Here is a 19,436-nt window from a genome sequence, read left to right as displayed (position 1 = left end):
ACAAATAGAGTTTCTGGTATGGATCGGGTAGTGATCATGAAAGTCTGGGGCTTTAGTGGTTGGAAATTCCCAGACAGGAAACTAATCAGATGATGGATGTGCAGAAAATTGAACCAGGAACAGGAAAGATAGGAAATGATGATTGAACAGGCTCAGGTTAGAGGAAAACTAGTCATTACCAAGTCTTTTAATTAGTATTTACAGAACTACTGACAATTAAGTTTGTTTCCACTTATCAGCCATTTCAGTGCAAGTGTATCAAGTCATGAGTTGAACATCTACTAAATGTAGCTGCGGGAACTTCAAAAAGAAGAAAAGGAGAACTTATGATTCAACCTTTACCCTCGATACATATTTATGATTTAATGTAGGAAGTCATTCAAGTTGACTGAAGGATAAAGGCTTCATCCTCCACATGAGTGTCGCTGCTGCCAGAGGGTGAAAGGCGGGGTACATCCTGGACAAGTCGCCAGTCCATCACGTGGCCACATGGAGACAAACAACCGTCCACTCTCACAGTCACACCTACGGTCAATTTAGAGTGTCCGATTTCCAAATCTGTCCGTTTTTGAGCCATGGGACGAAAATGGAGAACCCGGAGAAAACCCACGCACACACTGGAGGAGAACATGCAAACGAGAAAGGCCCATTTTTCAAGAGCAGGTATCGACGGTGACGATGTTGTTAACCGACAACCAGACAAAGAACCAGTGGAAATAAACCATTGCGGTGACAATGACAGTGATGATGTCCCTGACGGTTGAAACGGAGATTAGTGCCAGATGGCTTTAAACTCATAAGCGCTTGTCGAGCAGCTCCGCTCTGCAGAGCAGGATTCAGCAGGCAGGTAGTGGGGATTGGCAGGGGAGTGCGAAGAAAAAAAACCCCAGCAGATTTGCTTTGTTTTGAGTTAAAATCCCTGGACCGCTCTCCCTCACTGCCAATAGCACTGGCAGTGTGAGTAATTAGAGTAAACTCGTGTTTGTGTCTGTTTTGTCTTTGGATGAGTGTGAAGGCAAAAATGTGTGTGCCGTTAAAGGATTTTCCGTCTTCTTTTTCAAACCTCGCACGCTTGACTGGACTACGTTTACAAGCAGAAACAGTGAGTTTGATTTGTGTGGCGCTGATGTTTCTGTGTCAAGTTTAGAGAAGAAGCAGGCAAAGTGACATCAGAGGAGAGGAGAGGATTTTTATGGTGAATAGATGTTGATTACACTCATCTTTTTATGTATTAACCTATTATTGATCAAGGGCCACCTGCCAATAGTGTAAACACAACGATCTGGGTTTCTGTCTGTAATGGTAGGGTTAGAGATCCTGGGAAAAAAAACTGTTGGAGCAGGCTACATTTTGAATTTAGAAATTGTCCGATTTTCCTCGCAAGCCACACCTCCAGAACGCAAGAACGCGTGAAGCTTGTTCGCGAAGAGCGTTGGTTTCACACAGATTCTCGGGCCCCGCACAGCAGCGGTATCCAGAGGTGTAAAAGTAATAAATTATATTTACTTGCATTACTGCAATTTAGTAGGTTTTTTTGTGTACTTGTACCTTTTAAACTACATTTTGAATTGGTGAATTGGCGTTAATTAAGGTCCCGGAGTGAGTGAGAAAGTTAAAACATTTGTGACCTTTCCAATTCAATCCAACTTTATTTATAAAGCACTTTAAAAATCAACAACAGCTGAAACAAAGTGCTGTACAACAGAGATAAATGAGACAAATAAAAGATGAAAAATGACATAAGCCTAAGAACAAACAATAAAACGTACAGTAAAACAATAAAATACTGTAGAAAGTATTAATAAAAACACAATTTAACACAGATACATAATGTGTTTATATGATTTATTTTAATAGCACTGTAATTTGTCAAGGTTTGCCTTTTAATTAAAAACAAATTCATGTGAGATTTGTGTTTAAAAAAGTAACTTAACAAACTACATTTTTTTACTTTCAACTTGAGTACATTTTCAGACCAGTAAGTCGTAGTTTTCCTTGTACTTAAGTAACATTTGATCAAAAGATTGGTACTTTTACTTGAGTAGAATATTTCAGCACTCTTTCCACCTCTGTCGGCATCTTTCAGTACTTTTTTTGGATACTTCTTCAAATGACAACATCATGGCATCACTTTGCAGCACCTTTCTGGGCTTTCAGTCGTCGCCGCTGTTCAAACGCCGCACCGATGTTCACTCGCTGACTTCTGCTCCAGATAAACGTTCTCCCACCCGACCTTTAAGTCTAAAGCTATAACTCTTTACATTTTCACTGTGCAATACTCATGCTCACTAGACATAAAACATGAGATTTCTGTATGAAACTGTTTAATAGTACAATCCAACAAAAAGAGCAGCTGCTGTGTCAAATAAATTTAGCTTCGACAATAAAAGAATAAAGTCATTAAATGACTGATTTTTCCCATCACGCAATGAACAACACTTGCTCCTTTGAATTCATAGAGTGTTTAAAATGGATCTCCAACCAGTCTTTCTTTAAAAAACGGTTTTAATCTGCTTAATGTGAAGCAGCAGTGGATAGTGATGTGTCGTTCGTGATCGTTTCCTTCAATATGAACTTATCTTTTATATGACTCTGGAGTAATGAGTCGTCTCGGTGAGTGATTCGGTCATTTTCATGCAGTACCTTCCTTCGCCACATGGCAGGCAGCTGCATAAGCTCAGTCAGCAGGACAGGAAACAGAAATGATTCGTTCACCACTCACTCAACTGTGCGTCCGTCCTCAGGTCCTCGTTCATGTGTCACGTGACAGCTATAGTCACCGTTTAGGTGTGTATTTGCTTTCCTAGGTTTTCATATGGTTTGAATTGCTTGTGGCGTTTTGTTTATTATACTAAGCAAACCATGTTGCCTTCAGTGTTAAGTGTTTGAGGACCCCACAAGAGGGCTACAGCGCCAAAATAAATCATTTTCATTAAGATCCCTTTAACATCTGTTTTACTCCCTTGGATTATAGATTATTTTTAAGATGTTCATTTTATTTGATCTACTGAGTATTTGTGAACCATTTTGAGTGCAATTTTGCCCTCTAACCTTCTAAAACTGGTCCAAGTAACAGTAACAGCCAGGGAAACGGAGACAAGGAAGAGCTGAGGGATTACTTAGATCTCAAAAGGACAAATAAACAAATAAAAATGGGACACCAAAGGAAGGCAAAGACAGCAGCATTTCTTTTTTTTCTTTTTTTACAGAAGTCATCTTTTATTGCCACGTAAGAAAATCGTATATAGAACAATGGTGATATACTGTCAGATTTGCAAATCAACAAGAAAAGAAGAACAAAAACAGAATCCCTGTCATCCCTCCTCAAAATAAGGAAAACAGACTAATTTATAGCAACACTATGGTAATATAATATGTCTCGGACAAAACATCTGCTATACCTCTCTTCTTTTTTCTAACAATATCTGAATAGTACCAAAATACAGCTTTTTTTTTTTTTCATTTTAAAACAAATTAGAAAGTCGGTGAATGCTAAAAGGACGATGGGGGGGGGGGCATCACGGTGCATAATATAAGCTACTGTGCAAAAAACAACTGTGGTTGATGGACTCTATACCATAGACAATGTGTTTTTACTGCAGTGTTGGGGCCACACACACACACACACATATGCATAAATACCACAAACTTGTCTGAACATCAAAAATAGAAAAATCAGATCTCGTATAACATTGCATGTTATGAGCGATTAACATCCAAAAATGAGTTAATCGATGAGTTCTTCTACAAAAGGATATGCTCGCTAATGAATGGCAGTCATATCGCAAATAGCTTATTGATTTCGTCAAAAAGGGAAACGACTCCGGCGAGACTCTGAGGTCAACGACGATCGATGCCGTTCCCCTTTTTTTTTTTTTTTTTTTGTTAATGCTGAAGGCGAGTATATTTAAACGTGTACGGCTCGTGATCAAAATCATACATAATATAAATAAAGCGCACGCCATTGTCGAGCGTCACTGGACAACAAAGCGCTGCATCTCTGGCGTTTCCGTGTGCATAAGAGGGCGAGGACGTCGCGCGTAAAGATGCCGTGAGAGAGAAAAAAATCGTAAACGTAGCTGACGAGGAACCCTTGTCGACAATAAATATTGTTTCTTATCATAAGAGAACGGAGGAGAATGTAGTGAAAGTGTTACTTGTGTTTGAGCCCTTAAGTGTCGTCTCCCGCGTGCTGTACACGTCCACGCTTTCTCACCGCGACGATGCTGATCCCGCTTTTCCCGAACGAAAAGAAGATACTGCATTTTTGTCTGTAGTGAATTAAAAAAAGAAATGAACGTGTCGTGGAGAACAGTCCACGTTTCACATCGTCAGCTTTGCTTCACGGGTTCTAGAGAAACATACTCGCTCTAGGACGGGAGTGAGTATGCTACGGAGCCAAAACTCCGACTGTGTGATGAAAGACCACAGTGGGGACTCGATACACGCTCGATTTTGTCACTCCTGGTTCTTGTCAAAGTGTATTTTGTGAGTGAGTGAGTGAGTAGGAGGGTGAATATTTCAAGGTGTTTGCCTTCCAACTTTTACTTTCCCTTTGCAATTTTATAAAATAATCCAAATGTATTTTTTTTCCCCCTGTTTGCTTTTCTCAGCGTCCTTATTGAGAGACTTTTGGACTCATCGGTTTCTCTCCAATCGTTCAGAAGTTTCACCTCTTGGATGGATGACAAGATTAAGAGCATATCAAAACTGAGCACAGTGGTCATGGTGGATCAGGGCAAGAGGAAAAAGGTAAAAAAAAGAACTCACACATAGAAGCAAGTTCAATTTCTGGGCACCAAAAAATAAAAACAGCAGGTTTCTTGGTGGGGAGAAAAGAAAAAAGAGGGTGAGGACTCATTTTCAAACCAATCAAAAGTGTTGCCAAGTGTTACCCTGCACATCAGGCTGCATGCACGGCCCGGCCTGATTGCTGCCTCTGTTGCCGATCAGTGTACCTGTGAACTGCTGCAACCCCAGCACTCGGGTCTGATTCGTGTAATTAGGCCAATATCACCCCCCCAATCTTCCTCTGACCTCCATTCACACAAAAAAAAAACCCCCAGCGCTCCCACAGGGCAATCAGACACCTGGAGGGTTCAGAGCAATGAATTCCCACTGGGTGGTCAATCCTACAGTGGGATCTCATTTTTGCGGTGTCTTGGTTGGTGGTGAGACGTTACAGGGGGTGAAGTTGCTCACTCTGAAGTTTGTGAATAACAACAACATCATTCATGTGTCTTTGTATTGTTTTTTCATCATGAAACCTTGGCAGGATTTCTAATATAAAACGGTTGCCATGTTGGACATGTGAAAAAGCGTTTTGTTTAGTATACCCTGTACGTGATAGCCTCTGCTGTTATCTCACTGAAGATAAAAGAAAATAATTGTTGTGGACAAAGTTGGTCATTTGCTATAAAAGTAACGGCAGGAAGTCAAACTCACACTGGAGTAAAAATAAAAAGAGATAAAGTTAGTTTAAGAAATGTAAACAAGCCAAAGAAAGGCAACCATGTCTGAGCTATGAATCTGTCGCATTAATTAAGGAATAATGAGGAATAATGCAAACTGACTCCTGTCACGGGCTGTCACTTTTTAGGCAAATATCTGTTCCAAGTTGGGGCTAAAGTTCAAACTCAAACCTTAAGAATCTGTTTGAATTGAGAACGTACAGTCTAGAAGCACAGCAGAACATCAAGTAGTCACGGCACAGTCCAAAACATCTCTGAAGTTAATAGCGTATCACATAATATTAGTTTGAACTTTTTTGGGAGAAAGTGACAGCCCAACATTTTCTTTAAATCTAAATGTGCTGGATTTCTTTAGTATCAGACGAACTAAAGTGGTTTTTAAGAAAATCTTTGACGAACACGTCCCTCGCTCTCCGAGCCTGTAGACAACAAGTGTCCTTTTGTCTCTGCTGTGGTATGTTTTTGTCCCGACTGACTGGTCTGATGAAAAATGTCAGACATGACCGCCTCCTGAAAGCCACTCATCTGCAGCCCTGACCCTGTCAGCCGTGACCCAAACAGCACAACCAATTCTCTGCTTTCTATCAGGTTTATTTGAGCTGTTACAGTGAGGGATAAGGCCTTTTTCTTGTTGTTGTTGTTGTTTGTTTCCACTGCCTTAGCAATTGTTCCACTGTCTGCTTTTATGGACCTGAATGGGCTTTAAGGATGGAGCAGTTACGGGGGGGCTTCAAATAGGCTTCATATCTCCACGTTCATGCTTTGCTGGATTAATGCACATCCTGAGCAAACATTGACCTGCTTCTCAACTCTGTCGCAAACACAAAAAACCACCGGCTATCAAGAAAAGGAGGGAATGCATACATGGGATTTGTAAGTTCCATTTATATATTAAAGTTTTCCCTCAGTCAGAGACTATAATTTCTCTCTCTCGCACAGACTGGTAAAAAATTGCAAACTAAATTACATTTTGGCACACACAGAATCAATCACTCATATTTCCTGTTAGAACAATAGCGACAAAACCAATCATGCCTCCAAAGGTTGTGGGGGGGGGGGTGAATTATTATTATTCTTCACTGTCTTATCGTGACTGCACTCCACTATCACAGAAACGCTTCATCAAAGCCCCGTTATTGTTTCTCTCACATATTTCATTCAGACGTGAGCAATGGGGGGGGGGGGAGCGAAGAAGTAAAAGAGACGAAGAAAGGAATAGAAGCGTGAAAAGAAAGAGCTTAAGCAACAAAGCCTATGTATATTTATATATTCATATATATATAGATATATATATAGATATAAAAAGCATAATATCAGTTATCGCTACAAAGGGCCATGGTCTGGAGTTTCACAGTCTTTCATGTACAACAGACGCAGTAACAGTGCTGACTCCTCGTCTCACCACTGCCGCTCGGCACCGTGTGATCAGACAGGAAGCAGGATCCAGCTTGTAACGTTTACTCTGTGTGTGTGTGTGTGTGTGGACAGGTGACACGTTTGAATGCTCCAAATCCCCCTTCCACGGCTTCAGTTTGGTGTCGGGAATATTCAGTCATGTGACGCCCTCGACGCAGTGGGGAGGTTTCACAGCGTGAGGCAAACTGTCGACCCGCCGCTCTCTGACGCTCGGCTGGCTCACTTGTTTTGTGTGTGACAGTGTTGCTCGTCCTCTTATATTTACAGGCCTTAAAATAGAGTAGAATCAAATGTGTCGGGTTCGACATTTGCACATAAAATTTCGTATGAATAACTGCGTTTGTACCGGATTTGGTGGAAGCAATCGAATCGTAACGCGTCCTCGTTGTTGGCTGAGCTCTGTGTGCAATGGGATCACTTGGAAATGCATCGTAATTGGCGTTGTAGAAGGACAAGGTTAGAAATAATACCAGTGGCTGCAGGTGATAATAAATACATCATTAGAAAAGTGGCATATAAGCTCAGAGAAGCCCCCTTTTTGTATAGATATGTGAGTAACGTAACCCAGATAAGTTATTTTCCTACTTTCTACTGCTTGTGAATTTTACCCTAATTTTTTTTTTTGACAATGACTCCTTGCTTCTTCTTTTTTTACTTAACTAAAAACTATAGAAATATCACATTATTTGTGCAAATGGTGTGCAGAAATGAAATGTTGAGAAGCCAAAGCTTACATTTGGTCCACTTAATAAAATATGCTAGTTACCATAGTTTACATACAACACTTTACATTACAGTAACAACATGGTCTATGATTATATTATGGCAATGGAAATAGTGCGGTAACCCTTGGTAATACACAATTCAAAAATAGTTTATAGGTCACATCTTCAGGCTTTATAAAATGTGTTTTTTAGTCTTCTTATGTGTTTAGTAGTATTTTTAGTAGTAGATACCTGTGCAGAAGTCACAAAATTAGTCCGTTTTTATTTTATTTTTGTTCAAAAAAACGAGCCAAGCCAACTTCGAATTGTGACACACTTCCAAATTTAATTAGATTTTTATAAAATTTGAGTATATTTTGCTCAGGTGTGTTTATATAAATCATGTCATCAGATTACCTATAGGTTGTGCTGAAAAAAGGATATAAGAAACTCTATATTGCACATTCTTATAGCCTCTGTGTTCTAAGGGTTAATAAGGAAATTAGAGCTGCAACTACTATGTTGATCGGTAATTCTCAAACCAAGGAGGGATGATGTTCTCAAATGTCTTGTTTTGTCCAAAAACTACTCTGTTTTCATGATTTCTTTGTTATTATGGAGCAAAGAAACCAAAAAATATTCATTTAAGAAGCTGGAAAATCAGAAAACTTGTTTCAATTCCTTAAAAACACTTAAACCAATTTGATTGTCAAAATAGTTGACTAATTTAGTGACCGATTAATAATCGATTAATTAAGTGATTGTTTCAGCTCTAAAGGAGATAATATTGGCGTTTACAAAGTAATACACTGCAGGTGACAGCTAATTACTATAGGCTACCATGAGTGTAGTACCTTCAAAAAACTGATAATTACTATATTATAAAGTTGAATTTTCTCAGCATCAACAAGCTTTGATTTGGTGATTATAGATATAAGATTACCATAATACGAACTATTATTCCCATATTGTTACTGTACTGTAAAGTGCTACCACCATACAGTTGTTCAGTTGACATTGTGTTGCTACAGTATATATATATAAATCTGCATGTGTGTGTGTGTGTGTGTGTGTGTGTGTTGGTGTTTGAGCCTCTGCGAGCAGCGGCAGCATCCAGATGCCGCCTCGCTGCCTCCTTATCCCTCCTCTCGGCCAGCTGTCACCACACAGACGAGATCAGAACAGAACAATGCCAGAGTGACAGCGTCCATTCTGTGTGCCGCAGCCTTGTGGGAAAAAAAAACCAAAAAGGGCGACCTTCAGCTGCAGAGCTTATGAGGGCGCTTCTGAATAGCCACAGTACAAAGCCCCACATGTGTGTCTGCATTCCAAAGCCCAGCATGTGTGTCTGCGTGTGTCTGTCTCAGTAGATCTCTGGACTGAATTATGAGGGAATGGTATTCCTTTTAAGCCGGCCGATGCTTTGTCGGGCAGATGAGGTTTGCGGGCGAACCTGTTGTGTTTCATCTTTCCCCCCAAGATGCTTCGGTGCTTCACACTTGATCCTCTATATTGCTTCTCAGGTTTGGTTCGTACAGTATAAGCCAATCATTTTATTACCAGCAGGTTCCCATTTCAGCGTCCGTAATGCTCAGATATTGTGTCATTACAGAGTCGATATTATCCATGAGACAACAACCTAATATCGCGCAGAAATCCCTGCTCTAGCGGTTGCTCTCTGTTGCGGTCAAACCATCCTCTTGACAACAAAGGTCCGTTCAGTAATTTGATTGGTGAACTCTGCGGTTGTGAAATGAGGACGCAGTGTCTCTGTCCCACCACATTCAGCACGACACCAACAAGCTTCACTTTCTTCACACAAATACACACAAGGATCTGTACCTTTTTGAACACCACAGGTTGTGCCACCACTTCACATGCATCCTTTTTCCCTCCCTGTCTTCCTCTCGCTCTCTCTCCCCCCTCTCTCTCTCTCGTTCTCACACAGTCACCTCTGTCTTGCTGTTGGTCACAAAGTAGGGCTGTGTGGGGAGGAAGTGTTGGCTGTGGCTTTGACCCCTGGTGCTGTGGAGCTGGTTTGGCTCCAGCACGGTACACTGAGGCCTCTTGTGCCCGTAGGTCTTCCTCCGACCCACTGTCTCAGTCCCATCCCAGCCCTTCAGCCCCAGTCCCATCCCGTGCCCAGTCGCAATTGTGTTGGAACTGTATGCCATTGGGCGGCCCATTGTGGCTGAGCTGGAGCCAATGGAGGTTTCAGCAGCCCTGGAGATACCCAAGGATGTGCCTCCTGGCATGGTCCCTGCCATGTGTGCCAGGGAGGTGGCCCCAAGTCCTGGTGGCTTGCTACTATGACTGTGAGCGTGAGGGTGAGAGATGTGAGAGCTGTGGGTGATGTTGCCATAGCCGACTTTGGGTTTCTGGCCGTTAGGCTTAAGTCCCCCTCCTCCACCTGCTATGTGCCGTTCTGTTGGAAGGGTTGAAACGGAGGAGATGCTGGGCATCTCCGTGACATAGGTGGCCACTGGTTCTGGAGTCAATGGACCCAGAGAAGTCATAGGGGTCATGGTGGTCATTGGAGTGAGGGATGTCATGGGTGTCATGGAGGTCATTGGAGTCATTGACGTCATCTGGGTGATGGTGTGGTTCATGTGATTGGAGGCCATGTGATTGGAGGCCATGTGATTGGAGGCCATGTGATTTGAAGCCATTGGGTTGGAAGTCATCGCAGGAGTCATCGACGACATGGTGCCCATCGAGGGTCTGGAGTTGCCCATCGGTTGAAGAGGAAGTCCGCCCTTTGTTGGCAGCTCCACCATCAGGCGACGCTTGGTGTAAAGTTCACCGTTATACTTGGCAGCTGACAGAAAAGGGAGAGAGAGGTAATGGATGTGTTAGGTGGACATGAAGGAGCACAGCTGAAATTGTAATTATTAAAATTGTTTTCTTCAATTTGCCTGTTTGCACTTTTCAGGCTGTCAGGTTTTTTTTTGGTTTTTTTAAAACGACAGTATTCTCATTCCCTCTGTTTGTGCTACAGGGGAACTGAGAGAAAATAAAACAGTTTAGAGAGTGACTCATAAAATAAGACTTTCAGCAGTTTGCAGATCAGCTACAAAACCGAGACATGCACATTGTTAATGGTGCACACACACACGCACGCACACGGGGAGAAGTTTGGACAGAAAACATTTCATCCTTTACACCCACAGTCTGAAAAGGTCATATAACAATCCCCATATACTTTATCTTTGTTAGTCAGCCTTCCCTCATCAAACTGACAAAGCAGGTTGTAAAACGACTGCACACAGAGGCCACCAGAGGAGTGAAATCAAAAGAGAGGGAACCCACAATGTCTCTTCCACCTTGTCTCATCCTTCCTCCAGTGCAGTGGGCAGATGTTTGTCATGACAAAGAGACAGATATCTCGAGGAAAGAATGTGAAGGGCCAACGCACACCGGAAAAAATTATCCCAATCACATTTACACCTGGGATTTGAAGTTTCCAATTTACCTAACCCCAACCTGCTTGTCTTTGGACTGTGAAAGGAAACCTGACGTCGTGGAGAAGACCCTTGGTGTGAGGGACATACCACCAAACATGCCGCCCAGATACTACACATTTTTCTCTATGAGCTAGTCCAAGCATGTTCCCATATCTGCTGTAAACCTGGGTTTGTTTGTGGGTGCAGTCCCCCGTACAAACGTAAAGGTCCTGTGTTAGAATTGGTGACACCGAATGGTGAGACTGCAGGCTGGAGGGTTCTTTCACCCACACATATACTTCCACACACAGCGCACATGGACCCAATGCCGGTGCAAACTAAATTTCCGCCAATGGTGGAGTATTAAGTCCCACTCACCAAGCAGAAAAAAACATTTTGACAACAGAAGTAGTCAAGGATAGTCACCCGAGCCTCCACCTGGCGACCCTCGAACCGGCTGACACCCAGACTCCCCTGCCCGACGGACCTTTCAGCTGTGAGACGCTCGAACCAGACGTGTCAGAGTAGTCAGATACTACAGGACCCTGACGCGGAAGTATACCAGGGCATTTCGGCGTCATGGTGAAAACATGGTGGTGCAGAACATAGTAGTAATAGGTGGACTGCAGTCCGGGCCTGGATCCAGACTCTGTCCTGTCCGGACCCATAGCTGGAACCGACATGTCATTGAGTTTCAATCAGTTTTGGTGGAGATTACATTTTGACCGGCAACTCTTGGCCAGTAAGTCAGCCAATCACAGGCAGAGTAGGGCGGGCTTTCATTGCATAGAGGCGCAGATGATGCTGCTGTCCAGACCTCCTTAAATCATAATTGACAACCCTTGCCATAGAAAATATTAAACGCTTATGTTAAGGAAACAGAAACTAAATATTTTGTATTCTAATGCTATCATACACGTATACAAACATACGTACGGGGTAGTTTATTCAATTTCCAATAACAAACCCATCCTAAATGTCACACAGGGGACACTTAATGTAATCAGTGAATTTGCCTCGCCACAGTAACTTTAAATCCACTTTGTCACTCTGATAACAGGAAGAGAAGTGAGGGGTGAGTGAAGGGGGGGAGGCAGTGGGTGGAGGGGGGAGCAGTGTCTCACCCGCCGAGATGCAGCTAGACCGCCCCTGGGGATCAAACTTGCTCAGGCGACAGGTGAATCAATCCGGCGGCAGTCAGCTCAACAGTGCACACATCCAGTGGTGTACGTGAGTGGAAATAGAAAACACTGCTGTTACGCAGTATGGGCTCTGCATGCCTCTGCCTGAGAAAGGCCAGCACCCCACTGACACTCACACATATTATGGATCATGGAAAGAAAAAATCAAATCAAATCAAACACTGCTTTTAAGTCTCCCAGCATTAATGATGTATAGATCGTATTAGAACCAGAACAGTAAGTCAATCTGCTTTTCATCAGGTTGTCTACTAACAAGGTAATGCAGGGCTAACTATTTTAAGAGCGTTTAAAGCTGTCAATACAGTTCTTTTTGCCTTATTAAAGATCTGATTTATTCCTGAGAGGATTCACTGGGTGAATCAACCATCTAATTAGCCAGGTTCACAAAAACATTCATTATTCTGGGTTTCAGTCAAGTTTGTTTTGTTTTTTTCGTCTCGCGATGAAGTAAAATGTGGACTCGTGAGCCTTTTGTCACATTGTCAATGTGAAGGCATCTCTTTACAAGTGAATGGTTTTTATTCCCCGGTAGTGAAATGGAAGTCCAATGTTGCCACATGTGAGATGTAATCTGATCTTGCTCTATATGTGGCAGCTCAAAAAAGTGTCAGGAAAAGTGTTTGAACTATTGGCATTTGTAGCACTCAAATGGACTTCTGGAGCTGAAGGTGCAAACTGTTTGAGCTGTGTAGTAAAATGCAGGGGAAGGTGACATTTTAGCCTCCGCAGCAGCCTCCACGAATGACAATGACAATGTCGGTCTCTTGGGTTATTGGACGACTTTGGTCTACTTTGAATCAGCCCCATACATATTAAATGGTTGGTGTGAAGTTTTCCACAGACATTGGTAGGAGATCAGTGAATATGAACTTTATTTATTACAACCTACTGTAGCAGTAAGCTTTCACACTACACTATTAAGGCCTGTTTGTTTCAGGTTATAACCAGTTTATTATATACTGTACATACCATATCATATTGGTAACAGTATCAGCAATACTTTATTTTTGACCATTTCATGAACTTGAGTGTTAAGTCTCCTAGATATGACGAAACAAAAGGGTCTGGAAGTCTTGGAAAATGTGTTGGTGAAGGTGATTTTTGGAACAATATTGGCTAAAGGTAGAATTAGACTGAATTTGGGGGTTGTTTTGACACTGAAGGGTGTAAATACACGGGTTTGTTGTTTTTATGTAAGTCCTAAAGTGTTTTAACCTACTGTGTCATCTGCTGGTGTGGTAATGCCACTGAGGCACAGGAAAAAAGACAGTCAGAAAGATAGTCACAACTGCCAGTAAGCTACTTGGGATTACTCTACCAAGTATGGCTACAAGGCAAAGACAAACATTATCTGTGACTACACACACACACACACACCCACTGGCCTCTTCATTCAAACTTCTACCATCTAGACATCATTTCTGTCCCTCTCTTTTGACCAAAAACAAAAAGGAAGATTATGAAGAACATACCTTGTGTTGTCTGTTACAGGACAACACAAGGTATGTTCTTCATAAGGTCAAACTAGACTAATCTAGTCCAACTAGTCCGTCTAAATGGCTGGCATTGACGGGTCTAGTCAATAATAGACCAGGATGGGGTGATAATGACTGAAACCTAAACATGAATATAACACCAGTCCACCAGAAGACAGAACTGCTACCAGAAAAGTTCAGTGTAGATAAGCGTCCAAGCAAGAGTCTGGTTTTATCAACTATTCTCATAACTACTCAGATATGTGCAGTGTGAAATCCATTTTATTGAGATGTGCAACAGGATTGAGTGTAAACCCACAATAACTCATCCTCCAATTGGTACACAGGATCTTTGTTGATCTTCAACAAAAAACTAACTTTTACCAGGCCTATTGGAACAAGAAGTTCCTCCCTTTGGGGTTGCAGAACAGATAGTAATGAATGTGGACTATAATTGGTCATTTGTTCTCTAAGGCTGAGTTACAGGTTTGCATCCAGGGACCATTATTAGTTGGTTTTTGCTTTGGCCAGAGTTGGAATTCGATAAAGTGACCTTATATGGATGCACAGGAGGGACAGTGGAGATGGCTATTGATTGACAGAAGTGTGGCTTATCTGCTGGACAGTAGACCATTGGGAAAGTGGCAGAGGCAATTAAAGAAAAGGGGGGAAAAAAAGGCACTTGAGAAAATGGTGTTGATCTTAGACTTGGTGCTATTTCTCTTGGGGTCAACGGACGGTGAAAAGGCCAGACGATGTAGCAGAAGGAAAGAAAAGAAAAGCAAAGTCATTTATGTTGCTCAAGATTAACAGAGCTCACAAAAAAGGTGACTTCAAAAGAGACACCGCTGGCATTTTGGTTGTTTGCTGTCTTTTATTCCTTGTCCTCACTCTGTCTGCCCTCTCTCTTTGTCGCCTCAACCCCCCACCACATCGTTTTCACAGCTTATGAGTGACAATCCTATCATTGGACCCACAGTAATGGCAGTTTGCCTCCTGGAATCCCGGCTTATGTGATGTATATCTAAGAACAGGTTTCCAATCATTTCATAGGTGCCTCTTTGAATACCACTTGTGGAATGGAAATCTGTCAGTTAAGAGTAAGCCCGTGGAGGGGGGGGCCTTCCTTCAATTACAGAAATGGAATCAAATATGAGCCCCTATTCAGGCGGAGCAAGATTAGTGCCCCTGCAATTCTTTAAGGAGTCATATAGATGGGATGGATTTTGTGTGTGTGTGTGTGTGTGTGTGTGTGTAAGGCAAAAAGAAAAGGTGAGGTGATGGCAAAGGGGAAAATATGAGTGAAGGATATAAAGTGATGATCGGGTGCAGGAGAAAAAGGTGAGAGGAAATAAGGCAGGTTGCGATGGGAGAGCAGTGGAGAGGGAGGGACTGTGGGAGGAAAATAATGAAGCAGAGAAAACGGCAAGATAAGAAGAGCCAATTGGAGGAGGGGGAAATTGTCCAGGAGAGGTGGAGAGGAGAAGACGAGGGCCAATTCAGGTATGAAGACGCAGAAGTGTCCTCAAAAGGAGCTGAAGTGGGACGAAAGAGGGAATATTGACAGACATGTGCGACAGGGTTTGACTTCACTTTCTACACTTTAGTCAAAAAAAAAACTCATTACAAATGTGCTTCATTGTCATGTTTGCATATAAAAAGTGGATTTAAGATTAACGCATATATCACTGCAGCATTTTAGACTTTGTATGCTTATTTATGTCCGTACAACGTACACAGTGAACGCTCTTAGAGTTGCAGGGAGAGCTGTGTGTCTCTGTTCATTTTAATAATCAAAAAAAACAAATAATAATGTAAGAACAGCCCCATCCCCCACGTTAGATGAAAGAACAACATTAGCCTTTCATCAGAGAGTTTGGTTTTCCAGTTGAGAAAACAGTGGAGACCGCGCTCAAACATTCAGATCTATTCAAGCTCCTGTCAGTGGAGAAAAATTAACATCTCTGCAAATCATGGATTCCTTCACTCTTTGCTGAAGATGTTGAGCTGAGAAAAGAACATATTTTCGCTCTAAGGTCCCGAGAGAGCGAAGTCAAGACGTCTTCCACTGACATTTTACAAAGCTGAACAATTTTCCGGAACCAAACACAGGTGTAGTTCTGCTGGAAATAATATCCATCCATCTCTGAGATCTATGTGTGGACAAAGTCATTGTCAGGGAAATGTTAAAAATACACCACCAAACAATGAAGACGTCCGGGTTCAGGATGACAGCGTTAATCACTGTTTTGGTTCCCTTTGGGCTCATGAATGATGCGGCCACTTGTCACTTACTATTCATCCACTTCCATCTGTTTTCAATTTTTTGCCGGCGCAGTTATATAAATGTCTCCTGTAATTACACAACATCTCCCTGCTTTCGTGGGCACAAAGCAGTACTCGGCATAAACAAGCACAGTCTATTACTGCGGCGATAGACGAGCGAGGCGGCTCCACGTGCAGCCGTGCTGTGTACGTTTACACCTACATTCGTCGTCTCAGGCAAAATGTTTTAATTTCCACTCTTTGGCGCGCAGAAACAGGCTTTCCAAACACACGCTGCGGCTGATCCCTCTTCTGGTAAAGAGCACAAATGCGGACAAATAGCAATTTGCTGCTGCTTATCTCACCGTTACTAGGTAATATCAAGTGTGAGTGGGGCTGAGTCCTGAACCGAGTGAGGAGCACGGCGCTACACCTGCCTAGCATAAACAAGCCGCCACCGCCAAGACACACACACACTGAAAAATTCACAAGTCATCCTCGCATTAATTCAGGTTATGAAATAGTGATGCCACTGCCAATAGCATATGAGCACGGTGAGGTGAAGCCGAAGCAGCTGCACAGGCAAATGACCTCATCGGATGTGGCGGCATGCATCAAGCTGCCAAACAGCTTGATAAGCAGGCTGTGTCTGTTTTACACGAGGCCCCGTTTGGTGATCAATAACACCTGTCAGATCAGCCCGTGCAACTGCTGGAGCTCAGCGGCATCGTATCTGGAAACCAGTGAGAAATCCACTGCTGTCCTCGCTGTCTGGATCATAAAACCTTCAGGGACTGTAAATAAATTATTCAGGACGGAGGGTGGGGGAGAGGGTAGGGATGATCTGTTGTTGTCTTTTCTGACCCACATTTTTAATTTAGTGATTTTTTTTTGTTGTTATGAATGAGAGTGTGGAAGAAATACAAAATAGCGTGTGTATAAAGGGGATATTTGTGAGCTGTAGAAGGAAACGATTGCACACAACACAAGAAACTCCAGAAATACAGTTTGTGGCCCATCCACACCTCACTGCGTTTACTACACAGCAAAGGCAATCAATTTTATTATGGACACCTCTAGTCATGCCTTCTTTCACCGCTCCAAAAATCAAAATCTATACATTTTTGCCTTGGGCAGATGTTATTAAGTATGTTATGAGTTTTTTCTGGTGATTCATGTCATGTGAAAATACCATGAATTTGGTTTGGTGCCCACAGACGAGACTGAACTACAGCAGTAGAGTAACCGTGTAATCGGAATAAAAATGGTACGTGGCGTTTGACAGGTTGTCACACAGCTTATTTTTGTAAATGGAGAATAAAATGGGTCCTAAGACTGAGCCCTGTGGCACTCCTTTAAGCTACCAATAAGTGGCAGCTTGGTTTTAGATGCCAATCTGAAGTTGTGTATTAATCAAAAGTGTATGATCCACACTGTCAAATGCCTGAGATCAATAACACAACGCTATTTATTTATTTTTAAAATCATTTAAAACCAGCACATGCAATAAACCATTACACAGCTCAAACAGAGTTAGGGTTTTCCACATTACCAATGTTTTTGTCAGGTAAAATATACCCTGCAATGGTGGATTGTTATGTTAGCTGCCACAGAAACCGATAGCTCTGATAATCCGCGAAAAACTACCTACAGCATCAAGCTTCAGACCCGCCCACATTCATACATTAACATGATAACACGTGCACGTGTGAATCCGGCGTTACTGCGACAGCGATTCTGCAAACAACCGACGTCCCAAAGGTCATCCATTCACCCTTTCCTGCCACTCTCACAATCACAAACATAATATGAATCCACTAAGGTCTACACAAGCCTCCACTCGAGGGGATCACTGCACTAATGAACAGTAAATGAGCAGAACATGGGTGTACTGTGTTTTTTATTTTATCTTTGCCTCTGTTAACTTCAACTATCTTTGGGTACAACAGATGGAAACTCGCCTTTGGCTATAATCTGGCGTGTTTACGTTCTTGAAACGTTCATTAACATGCGCTGTCCCTTTCAAACAAACTATAAATAATAAATACTAGAGCCAAGGAACAAGTGGTAAAAAAATTTTTTTTAAAAACCAGTCACATATTCAAGAACACTGTGTCTGTTCCTTTTCATCCAAAAACCTATGAAAATGTTAAGATACTTAGAGGCTTGACAGATACTCACCCACAGCCTTCAGAGAGGCGTACTTATTAAGATCCCTATTTTGAAGCTGCTGCTGCTGTTGCTGAAGCTGAAGCTGAAGCTGCTGCTGATGATGCTGCTGCTGCTGCTGCTGCTGCTGATGATGATGATGCTGATGCTGCTGCTGATGTTGCTGCTGTTGCTGTGGCTGTTGCTGCTCATAGACGTGAGTCAGCTGGCTGAGAGCAGGGTACGGGTGCTGCTGGCCCATGTTTGAGCCCGCGCCCACATTGTTGTTGATCTGTCCGCCCTCTGTGGACAAGGACACATGTAAAGGACGAGGTTATAATCAAGTTTAGGATGGTAACCAAACGGGAACATCATTCAATAAAAAAGAAAACATGTCCACACACACACACACACACACAAGCATCCATTAACTTGTCTCACTTCCATTCTGAACTCTTGCCACCACTTTACAGCTGCAGCTTATTGTACGCCAGGCTCCCCAATACACGTTTGGACTAAACCCAGACACATAGAATGCAGACTGATTAGCTGCATCTGCTGAGCATCGCATGTGACTTTGACTGTGACTTCACCGTGCATGCATGCATCCAATCCAATCCAACTTTATTTATAAAGCAGTGCTGTACACAGACATGACAAATAAAAAGAATAAAAATAGTCAAAGTCAACATCTCAAACTGAATTAAAAGCCAATGAGAAAAAATGTGTGACTTCTATCACAGATTGATTTTTTGCTCTGAGTGGTTGTCATGTCAGTCGTTCTGCAGTTTGACTTCAGTTCCAGCGTTCTACATCGTATTTTCATTGTATTTCCAAAATATAACAAGCAATGTGACATATTTACTTGTATACCATCACATCTGCTTCTAGACCTGTCCCAAACTCACCGCCCACCTCAAAATGTGAGTAACTAATAACATTAGTCAGTATTTTGTCTGCATTCCCTACATGAAAACGAATGATACTGTTGTTGACAAAATCACTTAAATAACTTCTCTAGAACTAGAGGAAAAAACAGGCAAAAAATTCTTCTTAATTGTATTTTCATGGGTAATGATCGTAATTAGCAATTAGTAATGATTGTAATTAGCAATCACATCGGAGCACCTTCAAAAGTAGCCTCCTCAACCCCGGCCACGACTGATAAATTGGCGGATCATCCTTTTCCACACATCGGTTGCTTAACACTGTACCTCCTCTTCTGCATGATGCACAAATCTGATGACAGGATAACACCAAAATAAGCGACATGCACAAGCGTGGCAGCAGAGTTGTACGAGCACAGCGGGGG

At 42.3% G+C, this 19,436-nt stretch overlaps 1 protein-coding gene across 2 annotated transcripts in view; it reads right to left on the bottom strand.

The window, feature by feature from the left end:
* Positions 1-3,201: 3,201 nt before the first annotated feature.
* Positions 3,202-19,436, bottom strand: part of shisa9a (shisa family member 9a) — a 50,412-nt gene continuing 34,177 nt past the window's right edge. Inside the window, exons 3-5 of one of the 2 annotated variants that reach the window (XR_009234228.1) lie at positions 18,158-18,427; positions 7,234-10,409; positions 3,202-7,156 (exon numbers count right to left, since the gene is read on the bottom strand). Coding sequence is in view for 1 of the 2 variants with exons in the window: in XM_058621552.1 (XP_058477535.1) it covers positions 9,532-10,409; positions 18,158-18,427 (1,148 nt within the window). In the remaining variant the exon portion in view is untranslated. Of the gene's footprint in view, positions 10,410-18,157; positions 18,428-19,436 lie in introns of both variants that reach the window. The other variant, XM_058621552.1, reaches the window with a different exon arrangement.

The sequence above is a fragment of the Solea solea genome, chromosome 21 (genome assembly GCF_958295425.1).
Source record: "Solea solea chromosome 21, fSolSol10.1, whole genome shotgun sequence".
In the NCBI taxonomy this organism is placed as follows: Eukaryota; Metazoa; Chordata; class Actinopteri; order Pleuronectiformes; family Soleidae; genus Solea; species Solea solea.
Note: the sequence above shows the minus strand (reverse complement) of the source record. Positions and strands in the feature narration are given on the sequence as shown.